This window comes from Anopheles funestus, chromosome 3RL (genome assembly GCF_943734845.2).
Source record: "Anopheles funestus chromosome 3RL, idAnoFuneDA-416_04, whole genome shotgun sequence".
Classification (NCBI taxonomy): Eukaryota; Metazoa; Arthropoda; class Insecta; order Diptera; family Culicidae; genus Anopheles; species Anopheles funestus.
Genome location: NC_064599.1, coordinates 43,886,565 through 43,907,333, shown reverse-complemented (window position 1 = coordinate 43,907,333; position 20,769 = coordinate 43,886,565). Strand labels below are relative to the sequence as shown.

At 40.6% G+C, this 20,769-nt stretch overlaps 2 protein-coding genes across 15 annotated transcripts in view; both read right to left on the bottom strand.

Moving 5' to 3' along the window:
- Positions 1-6: 6 nt before the first annotated feature.
- On the bottom strand, positions 7-11,940 carry LOC125768727 (group 3 secretory phospholipase A2-like). 3 transcript variants are annotated; one of them, XR_007418955.1, is made up of 7 exons: positions 11,821-11,940; positions 5,726-5,919; positions 5,204-5,373; positions 4,415-4,609; positions 2,552-2,639; positions 776-1,509; positions 383-488 (listed from the first exon to the last, which is right to left on the bottom strand). XR_007418955.1 is itself a non-coding variant. In XM_049436773.1 (6 exons), exons 2-6 carry the CDS (start codon positions 5,908-5,910, stop codon positions 386-388), a joined length of 741 nt encoding a protein of 246 aa, XP_049292730.1. In that variant the 5' UTR covers positions 5,911-5,919; positions 8,764-8,968; the 3' UTR covers positions 7-385. The 3 variants fall into 3 exon arrangements, 1 of the variants encoding a protein (XP_049292730.1); XR_007418954.1 differs by lacking the exon at positions 11,821-11,940 and adding an exon at positions 8,764-8,978 and having other exon boundaries at positions 384-488; XM_049436773.1 differs by lacking the exons at positions 776-1,509; positions 11,821-11,940 and adding an exon at positions 8,764-8,968 and having other exon boundaries at positions 7-488.
- LOC125768702 (uncharacterized) overlaps positions 10,080-20,769 on the bottom strand; it is a 51,443-nt gene continuing 40,753 nt past the window's right edge. For all 12 annotated transcript variants that reach the window (XM_049436730.1, XM_049436735.1, XM_049436729.1 and 9 more), the window contains 5 exons: positions 20,400-20,653; positions 19,516-20,315; positions 17,393-17,844; positions 17,143-17,293; positions 10,080-16,976 (listed from right to left, as the gene is read on the bottom strand). In XM_049436730.1, the coding sequence (XP_049292687.1) occupies positions 15,588-16,976; positions 17,143-17,293; positions 17,393-17,844; positions 19,516-20,315; positions 20,400-20,653 (3,046 nt within the window). In that variant the 3' untranslated portion in view covers positions 10,080-15,587. The remainder of the gene's footprint in view (positions 16,977-17,142; positions 17,294-17,392; positions 17,845-19,515; positions 20,316-20,399; positions 20,654-20,769) is intronic.

Here is a 20,769-nt window from a genome sequence, read left to right as displayed (position 1 = left end):
ACCAAATCACCCATTTTAATTGCAGGTTTTTATTTTCTACTAAATTCTGACTATTTGAAATGTAGCTCAAACTCATCTGTCGTCTATGCAAAATAGTGCCGGCATATGACACCTTTTCTATTCAACAGTGTTATTACATACTTTTACCTGAGAATGATCGTATATCAACCTTGCAGCATTGCAACCGATCTTGAAGATCAGCAACACCTGCTACTGCTAGTAGTCAGATTAGTAAGCTCACTCCATAAGGGGGTACGCACCACCGTCCAATTTAACAAATCTCTTTGGCTCATTGCTTGTACATGTCCAGTAGTGCTCCTTAAAACAGATCACCTTCGGTAGACATCAGTATCCTCGTGCGGACCACTTCTCATGCAGCGGACGACTACTTGTTGGACTTCTGCTGCATAATCGGGATGTACTTTTCGCTCGGCCGATACTTCCATCTCGAGCAAAGCTCGTCCGCTTCCGACTGATTGAAGCCCACTCTGGTTGTAAAGATACGACAACATCAAAACATATTAAGCTATGCAGTATGTACGGAAGGTGAAATGAAAGTAAAATGAAATTATCGACATCGACGGTATAACCTTACAGAACAAAAAGGAATAATTAACCACACACACACATACACACTCAGCTTATTCTACAAGACCCAAACTTTGCGCCAGTAAACCGTTTCATTCCACCACCTGAAGCATTAACCGAAGCTACCATTACCATCACTTTCCCAAAAAAGGTTGTACGGTTCAAATTCAAACTTCCTCGCACTCACCATTGTCCATGAGCTCTACTTTTGGTAGTGCACGATGCCGTTTCCGTCGTGCCAAGGCGTTACACTCTTCCGCTACAACGGCTTTCATTTTTCTGACATTAGATTTTCTACGTTCTTTTTCACATGGCTCTTTTGATGCAAATTAAACTGTGAGCAGTTGATTATCCGCATGGTACACAGTTTTTTTTCGTTTTGTTGTGTGCTTTTCACACACCAATATTCAAATGTTTTAAGCTACTACTAGTATCCGGGGTTTCCAGAAAAGTATACTGCGCTTACTGATGAATACTTGAATACGATTGAGTATTTATGACTATTCGCACATGTTGTAGCGATACTTATTACTCAACTCAATAATCAGTCTACTATATAAAATTCTATGTTTCTATGTACTGTTCTTCATGGAGACAGTTCAAACCCCGTCTGAGATTCTTACGATCGTACGATCCCAAGTTTTTAACGTTCAACCATAGACGATCGATTTTGCCGTAATCAAATAACGTGTGTACCCATTTAATGGGCGTACAAACAAATCTTTAAACAAATTCTGTGATATTAAACCTAACGAATCGAATTTTAACCGATTCCCATCGACAATATCGTTGCCGTTTCCTACATCAAATGATCTCGAGTTGCGCAGAGAAATGTGTTTGTTGTACGTGGCTCCATATGGCAAGCTGTATGTTCCAGAACGGTAGAACTGTATCGGACAGTCGTAGCCGGTGTAGCTGTCACTGAAAAGGTGGTAAATAGTTCGAACAAAAAGTGTTACTTTTGCTTATTTACTGTGTCAGTTATGATGTTTCTAATGTACAAATGTATCGTCTCTCTACGCCGTTAATCTTCTGCAGCTGCTGTAACGTGTTTGGGAACTGTTTCATACTTTCGTTTTTCCGCATTCAGTCACCATCGGCATCAATTACGGTTCACCCTGAATTTCGAACGTTGATACTTACAAACATTTTTCATTTTCTCCACCAAACCACTTGACGCCAGAGCCATCATACCTGCAGAGTCAAGGTCGGAAACCACCAGTTCACACATATCTCTCTTCATTCGCCCGCCCCGGGCCCTCATTCACCGATCCCTTGTTTGCTCTTATTACCAGTGAACCAGCAAACCTGTATTGCATCGTCACCCAGCCCAACGCTTTCGGTCCAGCGGATTGATTTCACACGATCGTAGACCTTTGCGATCTCAACACTACCGGTTACTTTTTAAGCAATGACCGAAAAACTAAACCGTTCAAAGCAACCAACCGAATGCCGTGTGCTGGTGCGCTCCTGCTCTTTAGTGCGTGGTCTGTGCGCGCTTTATCTTCAATACAGTCGTATTGGAACCGGACCGTTCGGCCATCCTCTTAAACGCATTCAAAAGCTGTGTCAACCATATCGAAACGCTGTTCGAAATACCCTTGAAAGTGCTATCCGCACCAAAACTGCGCCAGTTGGTGGCTCTTTGCTAATCATCATCAACTTGCCACGACCGTTAACTGGCCAGCGAAAGATTACTGTAGCTTCGGAAGAGGGTTACAACACCTGCTGCTCGCTGCTGCTGCTGATGCGGTCGGGTCAAGTATGAGCTGAATCCCGACGTCTTTTTTCGGAGGTTGTAAAGCGATCGCACTGATCGCGCACCAATCTTGCTTTCTTTCCCCGTTACCTTTACCCTATCAATCATTCCTGGCCGCATGTGCCGATCCGATCGCGGATGCGTTTGCGGCACAGCCGAACTGTTGTTGGTGTTCACTGGTAAATGGACTTTAACGGTACTAACCTTTGCCAAACCGAGCACGGTCTTCTCTCGCCGAAGCATGTCACCTGCACGACATTGAAGAATATAGCACCGAGTGTGTTGGCCGTCTCTGTGGAGTAGAAGAGACAACAAAATTGAAACAATAAAAAAGCAATAACATTCGGTCGATTAACTACCAATTCCATCGGAGCGGTTGCTTAATAAGACTTGCTAATCTGGCCATCTTTAAACTATACACCGTTTTTTCAGTACGTTTCAGCAAATCGGTTTTTCAAAAACTATTTTGAATGAAAATAAGCTCAAAATTGTATAATACAAATAAGTGAGGTATCACAAAATAACGTTTTTGTGCTGCTAGTGCATAATGTTAAGGTAGCATCTTTTTTGTGACACTACAACCTCAAGAGGTTTCTTCCATTGTTAGCTTTTATTGGCTTTATTTACCCGTAGCATGATAGTCGGGGGCGGCCCGATGGTGCATGTGATAAACGGCGCCAGTCCACACGAACGGACCGGGTTCAAATCCCATCCGGACCGTCCCCCCGTACCAAGGACTGACTATCCGGCTACGTGGTAAAAATAAGTCTAGTAAGCCAGAAATGGCCTGCGTGACCTATAAGGTCGTTAAAGCCAAGAAGAGAGAGAGCATGATAGTCAGTCCTGGTCCTAGTTTGGTCCGGATGGGATTTGAGCTTCGGTCCTGTCGTGTAGAGACCGGCGCCGCTATCATTTCTTCCACCGGGCCACTCCCGGCCAACAATCTTCAGCGTTTTATATTTAACGCTTTATAAGCTTATTCAATTTATTTAATTTTCAATGTTTAAACTATGTTAGGAGTAGGATGTTAAAGTTTCTAGCAATTCAATTTTGTTCCCCATTTATAGCAATTCATATTGAGAAATATCAAATGAAAATCTTGTATTGCTTTTACCGATCAAATCATTCTACGGTTAAGATTAAGCCTTCATCGAATAATAGAAAATTGGAAATTGGAGTTTGGAAATTGGTTTTAGGCGCTTTGAAGGGTCAGTCATCGATCCCGACCAGGGTATAGTCTACAGTTAAGGTGAATTAAAAGAACATTGCATACCTTCGACTCCTGCAAAATTTATAAATTACCCATCACTAATCGGACTCGATCGGACTTATCAGGATCCATCCGGACTTACCCCGAAATGAATCGGACCCATTCGTACTCGATCGAACTCAGAGTGGGCCGGACTCGACCGGACTCGACGGAGTCAATTTTGGTTTTTATTTTTACTTATTTTTTTTTTTTTTGCTCGCTTCGAACAGCGTGACCGACTTATTTTACCACGTAGCAATATGCTACGGGGGGACGGTCCGGATGGGATTTGAACCCGGTCCTGCCGTGTGGACGGGCGCCGTTTATCACATGCACCACCGGCATGTGGACGGGCGCCGTTTATCACATGCACCACCGGCCCCTTGTGACAAATAAAAATTAATAATTAGTAAATTTAAATTAATTAATAAATTGAAAATTAATTTAAATTTAAATTTTTTATTTAATTCCAAATATAAAATTTGTTATGATACTTGTGTCAGGCTAGTTATTTTAAACGAACCACCATTTACTTAGCCCCAATCAATTTTTCATACGCGGAGTCCGAGTTGATTCACGATTCCACTCCCGATTACACATCACTTGTTCAAAGTGATATAATTCTTGATATAATGGAATAATTTTTGACCGGTATAGTCGAGTTAGTGTCTATAGTGTCGAAAATGATTGTATAAATGATTGAATAAGCTCAATCAAAATTGTGCCTTGATTAAACCGTGTGCGGAAATCGCATTTCTCCCTCACCACCACCATTGTTTTTTCTTAGGACTGAAACAACTTTCATATACAATACGTACCCGTGTTTAAATTTTGCAAACACCTCCTGAACCGTGCATCGCAGTCACAGTGTGACCGGGTGAAGGTTCCACGATTGCATAGCCCACGGCGGCACTCACCCGGCAATAGTACATTCGGACACAAATCATGCTCTCGGCAGCATTGATCTTCTGCGGCATATCGTCCTACATCGGTATAGTTGGTCGCAATATTTCCTGCCAGAATGATAAAAGTACAAATCTTAATGCAATGCCGAAACATGTTTACCGTCCTTCCTAATTTGTATACTTCCGCCTAACCGATGAACGACCAGAATCCAATCTGCTCATTTCACTCATGAATGTCTAAATGTTTAAGGTTAATCAAATGTACGTTACATGAATGGCAAAAGAAGAAGGTGTAAAAAAACGTTTAGCTTGCAAATTAGATGTGCGGAAACAATTAGAATAAGGAAACAAAATGATTCGCGCCATACTTTTCAAGATGATTTTTTTGCTGTCACTCTTTACGAGTTACTCCCTGCGAGTGTTGTGTGTAACCTGAATTTGACTTAGTCTTTTTAACAGTTTTTTAATCTCTTGAAATGTGTAGTGCTGGCGCTTTAACCTTCTCAGTCGGAAGAGAAGATGCAGGAAATGGTAAAGATATAAATTGTTGAACAGTTTTTTTTACGCCGTATGATGAAATATCTTGCCTGTGTGTTATTTCCTGACTACCTTTTAAATTTGAGCAAATCATACATAACGCTAGTTTGTACGATCGTCAACGATCATACGGGGCTGTAAAATTTCGTTTACAAAAAAACTCACCCGGTCCGCACCATTTTGTGCCAGGATAGATAAATCCCAATCCTCCCTGCAGCTCTCCAGAGATATCACTAGCTTCGCCGCACACTTCCTCCAAAGCAATTACCGATTCGCGTGGTACTTGACGCACCTTCTTTGTGTCCGACGCTAACAACATTCGTTGGATGTCTCCACTTGAAACAGAAACAAATGGGTGTCGAAAATACACAATTACGATCTTTTTTTTACTAACAATTAACATGTAAACACATTCATATCTACACGACACAAATCGGTGCCTTGTTTCAATGTTTCAATCAACAGGTTATTATGGAGCATATCTGTGAAATACCGCTTCTTTGCAGCATGGCCTTGAACTTCTATGGCGGCGAGTACGTTCGGACTTTGGGTCACGGACCGGTTTTTGTTGTTGTCGTTGATTTCAATTTCCCTTTCATCATTCTTTACCCGCTTGATTCATAAGGATTCGAACAGCGGAGACAGGGTCAATTACCTGTAGTTGTTGAAGAGGAAGCGCTTACTTACCGATCGGAGTGAATCTTGCAGTAAGGAGGTCGACTGCTAAGCTCGACCATGCGGGTCATCCGGAAGTCGGCCACTAGGACAGAACTGCATGCAACTTGCGACCGATACATCAGGTTTGTCAGCAGCAAGAACCAACATGCCATCCCAAAACACCAACTGGCACTAGACATCATCAGCCGTTGCATCACGAAATGCTGTAAATACCACGGCGGATAATTAACTTTATCAATATATAAGACGGATTAGATTTACCTCTTTTTCAATATCATTAGAATTATAACATTGTAAAAGATAAGCAAAAATGGGGCATGTAGAGGGACACACGGTATAAAAATGCACATCCAAATTTTAAGACGAATTATAGTAAATTAGTAAATTTGACTTAGAAGGTTACCTAGTACTCAGTTCACAATATTTTTGATATGTTGTTCTATTGTCCTAAAATCGACCATTGTTGATAAATGATAATTGAAGAACTAAATTGTGTAGGCAAAATATGGAAATGTAAGCTGAGCTCTTTTGCAAACTATTTTTAAAAAAATATGTTTAATGGGATATAATTCTTACAAGAAACATATACATAGACTATCACTACCAATATTGATAGTCGCACAGAAGCAGACTACCAATATTAGTAATCTGACATCGATCACGTCTACTTTCCAGCGATTATAGACCAAATATTTGGCACCAAACTTCAGAAAACAAACAAATTAAGACGCGATTGCGACCTTAAAACACCTTTCCACCTTATCGAGTTTGGTAGTCTAGTACTAGTACTAATTCTTAACAAATACAGCCAGCTAGACTACAAAAATAGGCGCTTTGAGACTAGCGCTGGTGAATAAGCACCAGGACTTTAAATGCTTTCCATGCGACGGCTTTGAAATGGACACTGAAAAAAGCTTGCAGATTATGCGGTGATGCGGACGGAGTTGAGGAAATAAGTATTTATTATGGGTTGACGAGCACGACAGAAAGAAAAAAGAGAGATAAAGAGAGAGAACATTCACATAAGCTTACGAAGAGACAAATGGTCACCACAATCAAAAGATAGTAGAACATTTCTAAAAAATACTAAGAAAATCTTAATTACTCGGCTGTACAACTTCAAATCGATATTTTCGCTCCTAATGAATATATTAATTTTGGTCAGTGAAATTATATATTCGGCCATGTACAAGTCATTCCGTCATGGGCACAACAACACGCTCGATTTGAGTTCAAATCGAGAAAAGGTAGATAGAACAGGTTCAAATTTTGAATAAGTACTTTTTATTATATACATTAAATAACTAGTTGATTCTACATAGTCTAGTAGTACGTAGCCACAGGAAACGAACCAGACCCAAAATTAATCTGTTGAATTAAATTTGTTTTAATTTTCCTGTGAATGTCTGTTTATCGATACGATTGTGCTAATGAACATTATGATGGTATCGACCCATAAAATTATAAGAATTTAAATTACAATAATAATTACAATAATAATTATAATTATTATAATTATTTATAATACAAAACCAACAAAATTTATGTCTCAAACAACCACTAGTCCTTCAACGACAAATGAGTTAAATATTTAAGCCACTAAAGAATGCTGTTTGAAATTCCTACTTCCAAAAATCACAGCAATAGTAAAACTTTCCCCTCGGCAAACAAGAGACCCAGATTTTGATTACTACATTTTTGCACAATAATCTTTCATTGTTTTTTTTTGCACAACAAATACAGCCACATATACTTAAATTTGGACGCATTTATGCATCTGATCATTGCATCATACTCCCGACATTCACAAAACGCGATGAATATTAATGAGCTATGAGTTTCACATGATTTCAGAGTATGATGGAAACTTGCTTTTCCGGTTTTTTTTTTGTGTTTTGTATTTAGCTTCATCCGTGCCGAACCGTTTTATATGTTCGGTTTTTTTTTTGTTTCTACCCCTGCTTTGGTGACACTGACCTCCAACTGAGCTACGGCGAGGTGAGAAGAAGATGAGCGAAACCAAACGTCCATTGATCTTCGTGATCGTCGTGAAAGGTGCTTTTCCATTCCTCACCCCACCCAATCATTGCTAACCATTTTATGATAATCATAATGACCTTCAAATCTTCTCTCGATCACAACCTGTTGGCTTATTCTCGAATTCACAACCCTCCGGAGTCCAGTGTGCTACAAGTCTTTGGCGACGGAAAGATTTGCAACACTTTTAGCTGTTTTACAAGTTTTATAAGCAAATAAATACAACCATACACAGTACAACCATTGTTTGTTTGCCTATCAGCACTACAAATGTTCTGGCAAACAAAAGGGACAACAGGACAAAACGGCACACCTACAGTCATGCTAATGTGCGATACATCGTTCTACTCGTTAGAGGGTGCTTGTCGTTCAAACATTACATCACAAGATCAAATAAAGAAATTTTTCATGAGAAAATAAATAAATTCAAACAAATTCTTCAGAGTGGTAAACCACCTCCTCACCAGTACACTACATACTTTAATACCATGAGTAAGAGTGCAATGGGAATTCACCAACCGAAGCATCACCTCGTCGTACTGCTCTCCATTCCATGCTGCAAATGATTGTACACGAATACAGCAAAACGGCAATCGCATTCTTGGTCAATTAAATTAAATCAAATTATTCACTTGTGGTACATGTGCGCGCGATGGCGCAGAAGCTGAGCCTCTTAGGTTAGGTACGATGTATCGCACGACTGTCACAGGTTACCTAAATTCTGGGTCAATATAGATATAGACCGCCGTCGTGATTGAGTAAAACCCAAGAGCAAAACACAGTTCACAATCTTTGCACTCCCAAAATGGTGTTCCTTTCGGTACCAATCTCATTACACACCTACGACTATGATTACACTTTAGCACTTTCTCTCCACGCTTCTTATCACGGAGCAAAACCGTTCCCCTACATGTTTCCCTTAACTCAAACGCAAGCAAAATCTTTGCATTTTCCGATTCTAATCACTTCTTTCGTAACTCATCGCTCAAACGTTGCACATAATGTGTTACCTTTTCAAATCCAAAATTAAATTCTCCGTTCCCCGCCGTTCTGCTTCAAAGAGGAGAAAATAATATGTGCCGGGAAAATCACTAAAGAAAAGCTTGAAATGCACTGCACACTTTCACAACACAACTCGCCTAGAAATGCACGATCATCCGCGATCCCGACCCGTATCGTTTCGAAGTCAAATGTCAACTGATGCGCGAACCACGCGGACCGCACACTGATCACTGACCATGCCGCCAATTCCATGCGTGTGTATGGGTACGTTTCACCATCAGCAGTCGTCGAATGGTGCGATGGGTGTCCTAGCCAGCCAACGGTGAAGCTGCCGAAGCTGTGCCATTGAAGTTGTTTGTAGATTATCAATCAAAGATCTTAGACACCAGATTGTTCAATCGTGCTTCGTCGAATGTTGTTTGCTTCTTTCTTTGAATCACTCTATCACCACGACCAAGGTACCTCGATCAGACTGATCATTGGACTGTGATCATTGTGCAGGAAAGACGAAATCTTTGGGGTAAACTTTAAACATACAAATCGTAGCAACAAGCCAATTGTATTTTGGAGTAATAGCCAAGGCTTAGATTTTGTCCACGTTGTTCGTAATAGCCATCTCTAATAGCAATCATCCTCTAATCAGATACCTCTCTCTTCTTCACTCATCTTTATCAAATCGTTCGCCGGTTGATAAAGAGGTAGATCAACAAAAATAACGACAAATGTTACCCTTATCAAATTATAGTAATTCTTACTCATATTGGGATTATTCACAAGTCGTATTATTCTCAAGACAATACGAGCAGGATCGTCCGGTAGCATTTTAATGAGTTATATAACCTCTCAGTGCGTTCTGACGTTCTTTGATTGTAATCGTACTTGGCTAACCAGTTATGCATTAGGCGGAACGATCCGATTGGAATTTATACCAACACTATCGTATAAGAATCTCCTATGATGGTCTCCACAATTTCTAGCTCCAAAATCTTTGCATGGTCCTCTCTAGCGTTGAAGATAGCGTAGAGATAGCCGTGTCCATTTCTTTTCCGCAAAGCTTTAGCGGTGTACATTTTTAAAGATTTTTCATTAATTTTCTCATTCTTTTTATGTGTGACTTTGCCATGTTCCAGCATATTAAACACTCAACAAGTAAGCCGCACGTCACGGTAGTTTAACTGCTAGCATGTAAGCATGTCACATCTAAAACACATTTCATTTACCATTGGTAACAAGTTAAATGTACTTATTACTTGCACCTTTCAACAAAACTCGGTTATGTATACTGAAATACTGTTCATAAAACACAATAAGAAACACGACTAGATTTAATTTACATTTTCACTTTATTTTCTTTACTTCTTTGTTTGTTTACTTTTAGTTACGTGTTATCTCACTATCTACTCGGTCTTATATTCATATCATATCGGTTCATTTGTTTCTTTTCTCTCTATTCACTTCAGTTCGTACTTATATATTCACTGCATCAACTGCAAAGTTTACGACTGCTCCTATTACTTACTTTCGCGCCCGTGCAGTATTATTTGTATGGTTCCTATTATGTCCTTTTACAAGTTTATCATCCATTTATCATTCACTCAGCTGTATTCGTGTTTTTCTTACATATAAATTTGCAATATACCTCCCAGTGACCCTTCCTTTATTTAATGCATATTCTAATCATTTTTTCGTAATCTGTAAATTACTCGTTGGAAAATAAAATGAACAAATCGTAATCGATATAATGTGTAAACTAAGATCATTAAAGGAAAATTAACAAAGAACAGAACAGCCAGTTTTACGCAGACTTCAGCACAATTTACGTGTGTGTGTTTGGAGGCCGTTCTTCTGTCCTTTGTATTACTGTACATAGTGTGCTGTTCTCGTCTATTTGAGTAATATCCTTTCTAATAACGATTAGCTGCTACCCTTCTTCTTCTACTAATCAATTTTCTCCTGCTCTAACTTACTCCTCTTACTTTTTATCTGCACTCATTTCTTACATTTTCGCTTGTTCGGTGTCTTTTACATTCGCGACCTACTATACTGTTCAATTGCATCATTAAACGGGATTGGATAGTTGTATCGTTTCACTCCTGATTTTGTGTGCGATTGCCTTTTATGATAATCATAATGACCTTCAAATCTTCTCTCGATCACAACCTGTTGGCTTATTCTCGAATTCACAACCCTCCGGAGTCCAGTGTGCTACAAGTCTTTGGCGACGGAAAGATTTGCAACACTTTTAGCTGTTTTACAAGTTTTATAAGCAAATAAATACAACCATACACAGTACAACCATTGTTTGTTTGCCTATCAGCACTACAAATGTTCTGGCAAACAAAAGGGACAACAGGACAAAACGGCACACCTACAGTCATGCTAATGTGCGATACATCGTTCTACTCGTTAGAGGGTGCTTGTCGTTCAAACATTACATCACAAGATCAAATAAAGAAATTTTTCATGAGAAAATAAATAAATTCAAACAAATTCTTCAGAGTGGTAAACCACCTCCTCACCAGTACACTACATACTTTAATACCATGAGTAAGAGTGCAATGGGAATTCACCAACCGAAGCATCACCTCGTCGTACTGCTCTCCATTCCATGCTGCAAATGATTGTACACGAATACAGCAAAACGGCAATCGCATTCTTGGTCAATTAAATTAAATCAAATTATTCACTTGTGGTACATGTGCGCGCGATGGCGCAGAAGCTGAGCCTCTTAGGTTAGGTACGATGTATCGCACGACTGTCACAGGTTACCTAAATTCTGGGTCAATATAGATATAGACCGCCGTCGTGATTGAGTAAAACCCAAGAGCAAAACACAGTTCACAATCTTTGCACTCCCAAAATGGTGTTCCTTTCGGTACCAATCTCATTACACACCTACGACTATGATTACACTTTAGCACTTTCTCTCCACGCTTCTTATCACGGAGCAAAACCGTTCCCCTACATGTTTCCCTTAACTCAAACGCAAGCAAAATCTTTGCATTTTCCGATTCTAATCACTTCTTTCGTAACTCATCGCTCAAACGTTGCACATAATGTGTTACCTTTTCAAATCCAAAATTAAATTCTCCGTTCCCCGCCGTTCTGCTTCAAAGAGGAGAAAATAATATGTGCCGGGAAAATCACTAAAGAAAAGCTTGAAATGCACTGCACACTTTCACAACACAACTCGCCTAGAAATGCACGATCATCCGCGATCCCGACCCGTATCGTTTCGAAGTCAAATGTCAACTGATGCGCGAACCACGCGGACCGCACACTGATCACTGACCATGCCGCCAATTCCATGCGTGTGTATGGGTACGTTTCACCATCAGCAGTCGTCGAATGGTGCGATGGGTGTCCTAGCCAGCCAACGGTGAAGCTGCCGAAGCTGTGCCATTGAAGTTGTTTGTAGATTATCAATCAAAGATCTTAGACACCAGATTGTTCAATCGTGCTTCGTCGAATGTTGTTTGCTTCTTTCTTTGAATCACTCTATCACCACGACCAAGGTACCTCGATCAGACTGATCATTGGACTGTGATCATTGTGCAGGAAAGACGAAATCTTTGGGGTAAACTTTAAACATACAAATCGTAGCAACAAGCCAATTGTATTTTGGAGTAATAGCCAAGGCTTAGATTTTGTCCACGTTGTTCGTAATAGCCATCTCTAATAGCAATCATCCTCTAATCAGATACCTCTCTCTTCTTCACTCATCTTTATCAAATCGTTCGCCGGTTGATAAAGAGGTAGATCAACAAAAATAACGACAAATGTTACCCTTATCAAATTATAGTAATTCTTACTCATATTGGGATTATTCACAAGTCGTATTATTCTCAAGACAATACGAGCAGGATCGTCCGGTAGCATTTTAATGAGTTATATAACCTCTCAGTGCGTTCTGACGTTCTTTGATTGTAATCGTACTTGGCTAACCAGTTATGCATTAGGCGGAACGATCCGATTGGAATTTATACCAACACTATCGTATAAGAATCTCCTATGATGGTCTCCACAATTTCTAGCTCCAAAATCTTTGCATGGTCCTCTCTAGCGTTGAAGATAGCGTAGAGATAGCCGTGTCCATTTCTTTTCCGCAAAGCTTTAGCGGTGTACATTTTTAAAGATTTTTCATTAATTTTCTCATTCTTTTTATGTGTGACTTTGCCATGTTCCAGCATATTAAACACTCAACAAGTAAGCCGCACGTCACGGTAGTTTAACTGCTAGCATGTAAGCATGTCACATCTAAAACACATTTCATTTACCATTGGTAACAAGTTAAATGTACTTATTACTTGCACCTTTCAACAAAACTCGGTTATGTATACTGAAATACTGTTCATAAAACACAATAAGAAACACGACTAGATTTAATTTACATTTTCACTTTATTTTCTTTACTTCTTTGTTTGTTTACTTTTAGTTACGTGTTATCTCACTATCTACTCGGTCTTATATTCATATCATATCGGTTCATTTGTTTCTTTTCTCTCTATTCACTTCAGTTCGTACTTATATATTCACTGCATCAACTGCAAAGTTTACGACTGCTCCTATTACTTACTTTCGCGCCCGTGCAGTATTATTTGTATGGTTCCTATTATGTCCTTTTACAAGTTTATCATCCATTTATCATTCACTCAGCTGTATTCGTGTTTTTCTTACATATAAATTTGCAATATACCTCCCAGTGACCCTTCCTTTATTTAATGCATATTCTAATCATTTTTTCGTAATCTGTAAATTACTCGTTGGAAAATAAAATGAACAAATCGTAATCGATATAATGTGTAAACTAAGATCATTAAAGGAAAATTAACAAAGAACAGAACAGCCAGTTTTACGCAGACTTCAGCACAATTTACGTGTGTGTGTTTGGAGGCCGTTCTTCTGTCCTTTGTATTACTGTACATAGTGTGCTGTTCTCGTCTATTTGAGTAATATCCTTTCTAATAACGATTAGCTGCTACCCTTCTTCTTCTACTAATCAATTTTCTCCTGCTCTAACTTACTCCTCTTACTTTTTATCTGCACTCATTTCTTACATTTTCGCTTGTTCGGTGTCTTTTACATTCGCGACGTACTATACTGTTCAATTGCATCATTAAACGGGATTGAATAGTTGTATCATTTCACTCCTGATTATGTGTGCGATTGCCTTACTGTTTGTATAGGCCAATAATGGTTATACCACAATACAGCAATTACACATAAACTAAAACGATATATTCAATCATAGGGCAGTTTAGCATCGGCAAAAGCGTCTACATTGGATTTGGTGGTCAAGCAATGTAATTCAAACGCATGATAAAGCCATGATATTTCAAAACAGCAGTCAGCTCAGCTCAAAAAAGGTTTTTTCCTTTATTTCTGTACGCCCATTCGTTTTGCGGTCGAAGCGGCATGATTGGCCAATAAACAATTGCATTGTGAATATGTGTTTACAATCGTCGAATTCCGTCTCGTTGTGTTGGCAAACAAAAATGTACTTCCGATTGGGCGAATCCGATTCCGATCTCTACGAAAACCACGTGTCAATTTGTTCTATTTGTCGTTGCCTTATAATGTGTAATGTTACATCTCCGGTAAGTTACAACATTTCATTTGGGGAGTGTGTAATAATCATGCTTTTACTATCGGTTTTATTATGTTTTCGGAATTGTGTGTTATTGTGTGAGTGTACAAGCATCTATTTTGCTTGCAATTACTATATATCTTGCCATATCGTGACGCTCTTAACTTTTTCCGCTAACCTCACAATTTCATTTTCTCTCAAATGAGTCATTTTTTTTCCTGATTTGAATATTGTTCTTTTTTTACATCCATTTATGCTGTCGAAAAACAAAACATAAAAAAGTAAATTCACAAATTTACGTGGTTCCGAACATTGCCAATCGTCAAAAATGCTTTACAACGCTGTGCAATGTCATACAAAATAAATTGAACATTAGATACAAAATTGCATGACATGGAAAGCAGAAAACAAAAACACTTCATTTAAATCAATAAACTGGCGTTTGCTTATTAGTTTTTGTTTGTGGTCATTTTTAAATGTTATAAAGTTTTACAAAAGAATTTATAAAAAATATACAAAAGAATACGGAATATCGTAATACGTGAAGTACTGCATGCAACCAGTAGTACAAATCATATATCCTGTTTATCGATACTATAAGTAGGTACTAGCAAATAAATCCCTAATTGTTCGTAATCCTCGAAATTTTTCGATCGTCTATCACTATACTTTCGTACATGTTTTGTGTGTTTACTTTTTTCTTTAACTGCAGTTATTGCTTTCACCTTTGTCTAACGTATGGCGGATGAAATTGTTTAAGTTTGTATGTTGATTGGTTTGTTTGTTCTGCGATGTTTAACTCGTGTAACATTTTAGTCCTCCTCATTATCGACACTTTAAAGTTCTGCTCGTTTAAGGTTGGTACCACACGTTACTAAGCATATCATTTCAAGGTAATAGGAGAAGCAGTATATGAACCTTCCTTAAGACAAATTTTGTATTATTTCACATTTTACAGCCATCTGACCGTGCAAAATCGTACTTCACTTTAACCAATATATGTATGTTTGAACTATTTGCTTTCGGTCAACAATGTTTTAGTTGACATGCGATATAGAAACAAAAGAAAAACAAGCCTTCCATGTTTGCTTCATCATCGGGAACGGGTGGTTTTAGATACGACCAATGAGAACCTTCGAACGAGAAAACTGATTCGTTATTCATGCGAATTGTATCGAGCCAACACCACGAATATCCAATTTTGCAATACCATCTTTTTACACCGTCTTTCCTCACGTTTCTTCCTTAATCCTCATCACTGAGCGCTTCATACTGAGCAGATAGCAGTGGCTTCGGTTCTAAGGAAGAGGCAGTGTGACGATCATCTGTCAGCACACCACCAGGACCGCTAACCCCGCCAGCACTGTTCACTCCAATAGAATTATTTCCACCTACACCAGGACCGCTTCCGGTGAGAATCATACCAGAATTGATTGATTTCATACCGGTGACACTACTGTTTCCGTTACCTCCGGTTCCCATCGTTGTCGCTATAGAAGTTGTAGAAGATGCAGCTGAGGATGAAGGATGCCCAGAGGAAGAAGAACTGGGCGGTGCTCCACTGGCGACCGTAAGGGCACTAAACGGATACGCATACGTGGGAGGCGTAGTGAAGGTCGTTATAGGTTGCTGATGGTACGTATTGTGAACGATGGCCGGACTCGTTGTGGTAGTGCTAGATGTTGATAGTAAGGAAGATGGTGTAGAATGTTGTGGATATTGCTGGTTTTGTTTTTGTTCTTCAATCGAAGAATGAAGAGATTGCTGCTGTCCATCACTTCCTCCAGATGCCGGAGTGCCACTGCGATCCACCAAACCCATTTCCTTCACATGGTGGTGAGCTGAACCTGGTTGGGTGTGATGCGGTGAAAGGTTTTGAAAACTGCGCGGAGAAGATTGCTGCCGATCAACGTTTCGATTTCCACCACTGCCTCCATCAACCACTACCACCATCGACGCGTCGGACGCAGCACGTTTTTCATCCTCCGTACGCATTGCTTCGACTATACGATTCTTTACGTAAAAATCTAGGACAAAATTATCCCGACCGCCGGCTCCTGCATGAGGGCCTGCTGCGCCACCTACACGTCCCAAATGCGGTCCCGGATGAAAGAATTGTGACGCGTCAGGTGAAACGGATTCATGAAACTTATTTCTCGGTCCGGGCGATTGAGCCAAACGTATTATATGTCGATCTTCCGGTGTTACTCGACCAGGACCTTTTTGACCTTCGTGACCACCACCACCACGTTGCATTTGATCCTCCTTGCCTGACGTTGCTACCGACGTTGGCCGTCGATGCTTCCACTGATCGGCAGCTAGAATAGCTTCCGCACCGAGATTGCCTGCTGTTGCCGCGCCGTACGGTATCATTGGTGGACGTAGCGATAGAAACGGATTCGGGTTCGGTGAGTAATCCTTCGCTATGATCGATTCTGTCAACTCGCCAAGTGTTATGTTTTTCACACCACTAAGACTATTGCCACTCATGCCGCTAATTTCCCGTCGGTGGTGCGGATGCACGTTGTCCGAATCCAAATCAACGTTTATGACGTTTGGAGAATGAGATTTACTCCCATTATTTTCACTTATCACCTGCTGCATCGCCATAGAACGCTGATCGCGGGAAGCAAACTGTGAATGTCATGCAAAAAAAAGTATTTTGTTAAACTTATCATACATAAACCGTGATAATAGCATCAACGGCCAAAAAAACTATTTTTACTACATATTTCTCTTTCATTTTCTTTACTCTAAATTTTTCTACGATACACAAAAAGGCGTAGTTTTTCATACTTACGTAGGGTGTTCTGAGAGGATCGCGTATCGACGGCATTGGAGGTGGTTCGACAGCCGTTTGACTGATCTGATGTGTAATGATAGCATCGATTAAATTTGCTGCTGTTAGTGAACCGTCGGAAGTTGTCCGTGCACCCATTAATTCGATTGCCCTAAACATTAACAACGTAAACGGTAATTAACATTTTTGCCGAATAATTTATAAAATTTTAACACATGGCTTAAGGTAACTGCGCTAAAGACTTGCTTACCTGTCTCGTCGATCTGGTAGAAACCCATCATAATGTTGCTTTCTACGGCGTTCTTCTGCCTCTTGATGCCGATCGAGACGCTCGCGATCGCGATGAAGTTGTTCTCGTGCCTGTTGCTCACGTTCCAGCTCACGTCGTTCACGGTGATCGCGATCACGCTCCCGTTCTCGTTCACGTTCGCGTTCGCGTTCTCGCTCACGATCGCGTTCCCGTTCCCTTTCGCGATCTCGTTCGCGCTCCCGCTCACGGTCACGATGATCACGTTCGCGATCTCGTTCACGTTCCGCTCTTTCAACCATAATATTGCGTTCGAGTTCAACGCGTTCACGGAAATTCAGCTCATCACGGCGATCCCGCTGGTCAGCATGAGGATCCCGTTGATACGACGGAATAGGTCCCAGCTGTTGTAACGAAGGATGCAAAGGAGATTGCTGATGACGGCGCTGTAGGTCCTGTTACAAAAATATAAACCATGTCATTCGTATCGCAACTTGCAAATATAAGGGTAGAGTTGTATTATTCTTATTATTGTTATTATTAGTCAAATTGTCTGCCGCATGGGTTTCACAATGGTTTTTAAAAACTACGGTAGGAGGAAGAATGGGATATGGAATATGTTGTGAGAGGAAGCAAGATTGGTTATGAGGAAAAAGCGGAATTATTAAGGAGGCGAGTGCGAAAAATTCTGCCAGAGGGTACATCCATTGTATCCATTGTAAGGAAGATAAAAGGGAAGGAACATCGAAATCGGTGGAAAGGATTGCGCTTGCCAATGGCGGGATTCAATTTCTATTAAACCCAGCAAACGGCAGCGCAGAGAATAAGAGGATACAGGAACGGAGTAACCGTGAAGAAATCTACGTACTGCGAAGCGCGTAAATTTCTTCTGAACTCTCTCTAGTCTCTGCATAGCAGTACCTCCAGCTGGAGTCCACGCGATGCTGCCATAATCAAGAACGGACCGAACCCAGCAACTGCCTTAAGTCATAAAGGATCGCGAATTTCCGTAGACATGCGCATAATGAGGCCTAGTGCTCTGTTCACTTTATTGATCACATGGTTCATGTGGTTCATGTGTGGCGCGAACGAGAGACCCCCATCCAACCAAACCCCAAGATCTTTCACAGAGGATTCCCTGTTTATTTGGTTACCGCATAGATAATAATCCCGAGACCGCATAGATAATAGGTGGACAGAGCACCAATCCATTATACAAACACCACAGAGAGAAATGTTTACAAAACTCTGGAGATATCGACAATCGGAGGACGAGGACACGGGACGAAAGATTTTTATATCGTCAGCATAAAGGAGATGTCCATCAATTGGAAGAACATTGTTGCAGTCATAGATAAAAAGGGAGAAAAGGATAGGAGTAAGTGCACTTCCCTGAGGGACACCAGACAAGCCCACAAATAATGAATAGAAGGAGTTGTCCAATATAACTGTATAAGATCGATTTGAGAGAAAGGATCCCAGCCAAGATAGAATTGGACTTCCAAATCCAAGTTTCGCGACTTTTGCTAAAAGTAGAACATGAGGCAAACTATCGAAGGCTGTTTTAAAGTCGGTATAAATTACGTCTACTTGACTTTTAAGGACGATGTTGGACATCACAAAAGATACAAAACACATAAGATTTGTCGAAGTAGAACGTTTAGGCATAAAGCCATGCTGGTGAGGAGAAATGTACTTAGTCACTATAAGAAGGATATACGATTGGACGATGGATTCACAGAGTTTAGACATAGGACAGAGGATTGCGACACCATGAAAATTGGACGCGACTGAACGATCTCCCTTTTTAAAAATAGGACATATCCAGGAAGTTTTCCAAATAGATGGAAAACTACCCTTACGAAACGATCTTGAAAACAGATGAAGCAAAATTGCGGCAAAAAGGCACTACATTTCTTTAGGACACAGGATGGTATTCCATATGGTCCTGGTGCAAAAGAAAATTTGAGTTTTGTTAGGGCTTGTAGTACCACTTCTTCATTTAATTCAGCGGTGTTGCAACTAAAAACGTTGCTAGGTGTGAAGGACAAGCTTTCGGAGAGAGAGAGAGAGACACTGTAATGCAACATGCGGCATTGCTCCTGATCTAAAATTATCTAACATACCTGCTGTCGCAATTGTAAATGGTGCTGAGCGACGGCGGCTGCAGCTTGTTGCTGTTGATGATGCAGGTGATGCAGCTGCTGTTGCTTCTGTTGATGCTTCTGATGTTCTTGCTCATTGTCTTGATTTTCTTGCAGTGATTGCGCTGAGTGATGAGATTGCGGAGTGGACTGCAGTTGTTGACCCTGCTGTGACTGCGTTGGCTGACATTGCGATTGTTGTTTCGATTGCTGATGTTGGGAATGCGGCGGTTGTGGAGATTGTGCCGGTTGATGCTGCTGTTGCTGATTTTGCACTTGCTGATGAGCTTGGGATTGAGACTGCAGCTGTGAAGGGGTCGGCTGTGGTTGCGACTGTGACTGAGCTTTTGAGACTTCCAGTGACTGCAATTTATGCCCGTCCTGCTGTTGAGTTTTGGACTGTTCTTGGGCTTGCTGTGTGTGCTGTTGTTGAGATTGCAATTGGGATTGCTGCTGTGACTGCAGTTGCTGATGTAATTGTTGTTGGGATTGCTGTTGCGCTTGGTGTAACTGTTGCTGTTGTGATTGCTGTGAATGCGGCACCGATTGCGGTGTTTGTTTTGCCTGCTGCTGGTGATGCTGTTGATGATGAAAAGGGATCATGCTGGGATGTTGATATCGCATATCATGATGATGGGTCGATGAAATCGACAATCCTGCCGATATCGAGGGCGGTTGTTGTTGTTGTTGCTGATCCATTGCCGTTCGTTTTACATCGTCCTTATGGGGAACTGTCATCGGTGGCTGTTGCACTGCTAGATCAACAAACGAAGTAAATGCATCTGTAAATAAATAAAGGTATCACAAAGAAAACATACAATTATACGCAGCACAGTCAAAAGCATTGCTATACAAACGGTCCATACCTTGCAGGTAGTGATGAGGCGGCGGTGGAGGCTGCAAATGATAGCGCGGGGCTGGGCTTGGCGGTTTGGAAGAGGCACTACCGCCTCCAGCAACCATTGCTGAATTTGTATTTCCACTGTTACTACCTCCATTCCCAGAAGCATTACTGTTTCCGCTGTTGGCGCTAGTGTTGTGGCGCTGAATAACACCTTGTCGCTGTGGTGGCGGTGGAGTTCGATGAGGACTAGACGTGTTACTGTACACCGGAGAAATTCTACAAAAGAACACACACATTCGCAACGTTATCGGAATATTCTAAAATTGAATGAACTAATTGAATGCATTGTGAAAAAATTATTATTTCACATTACATCAAGAACCTATGCTATT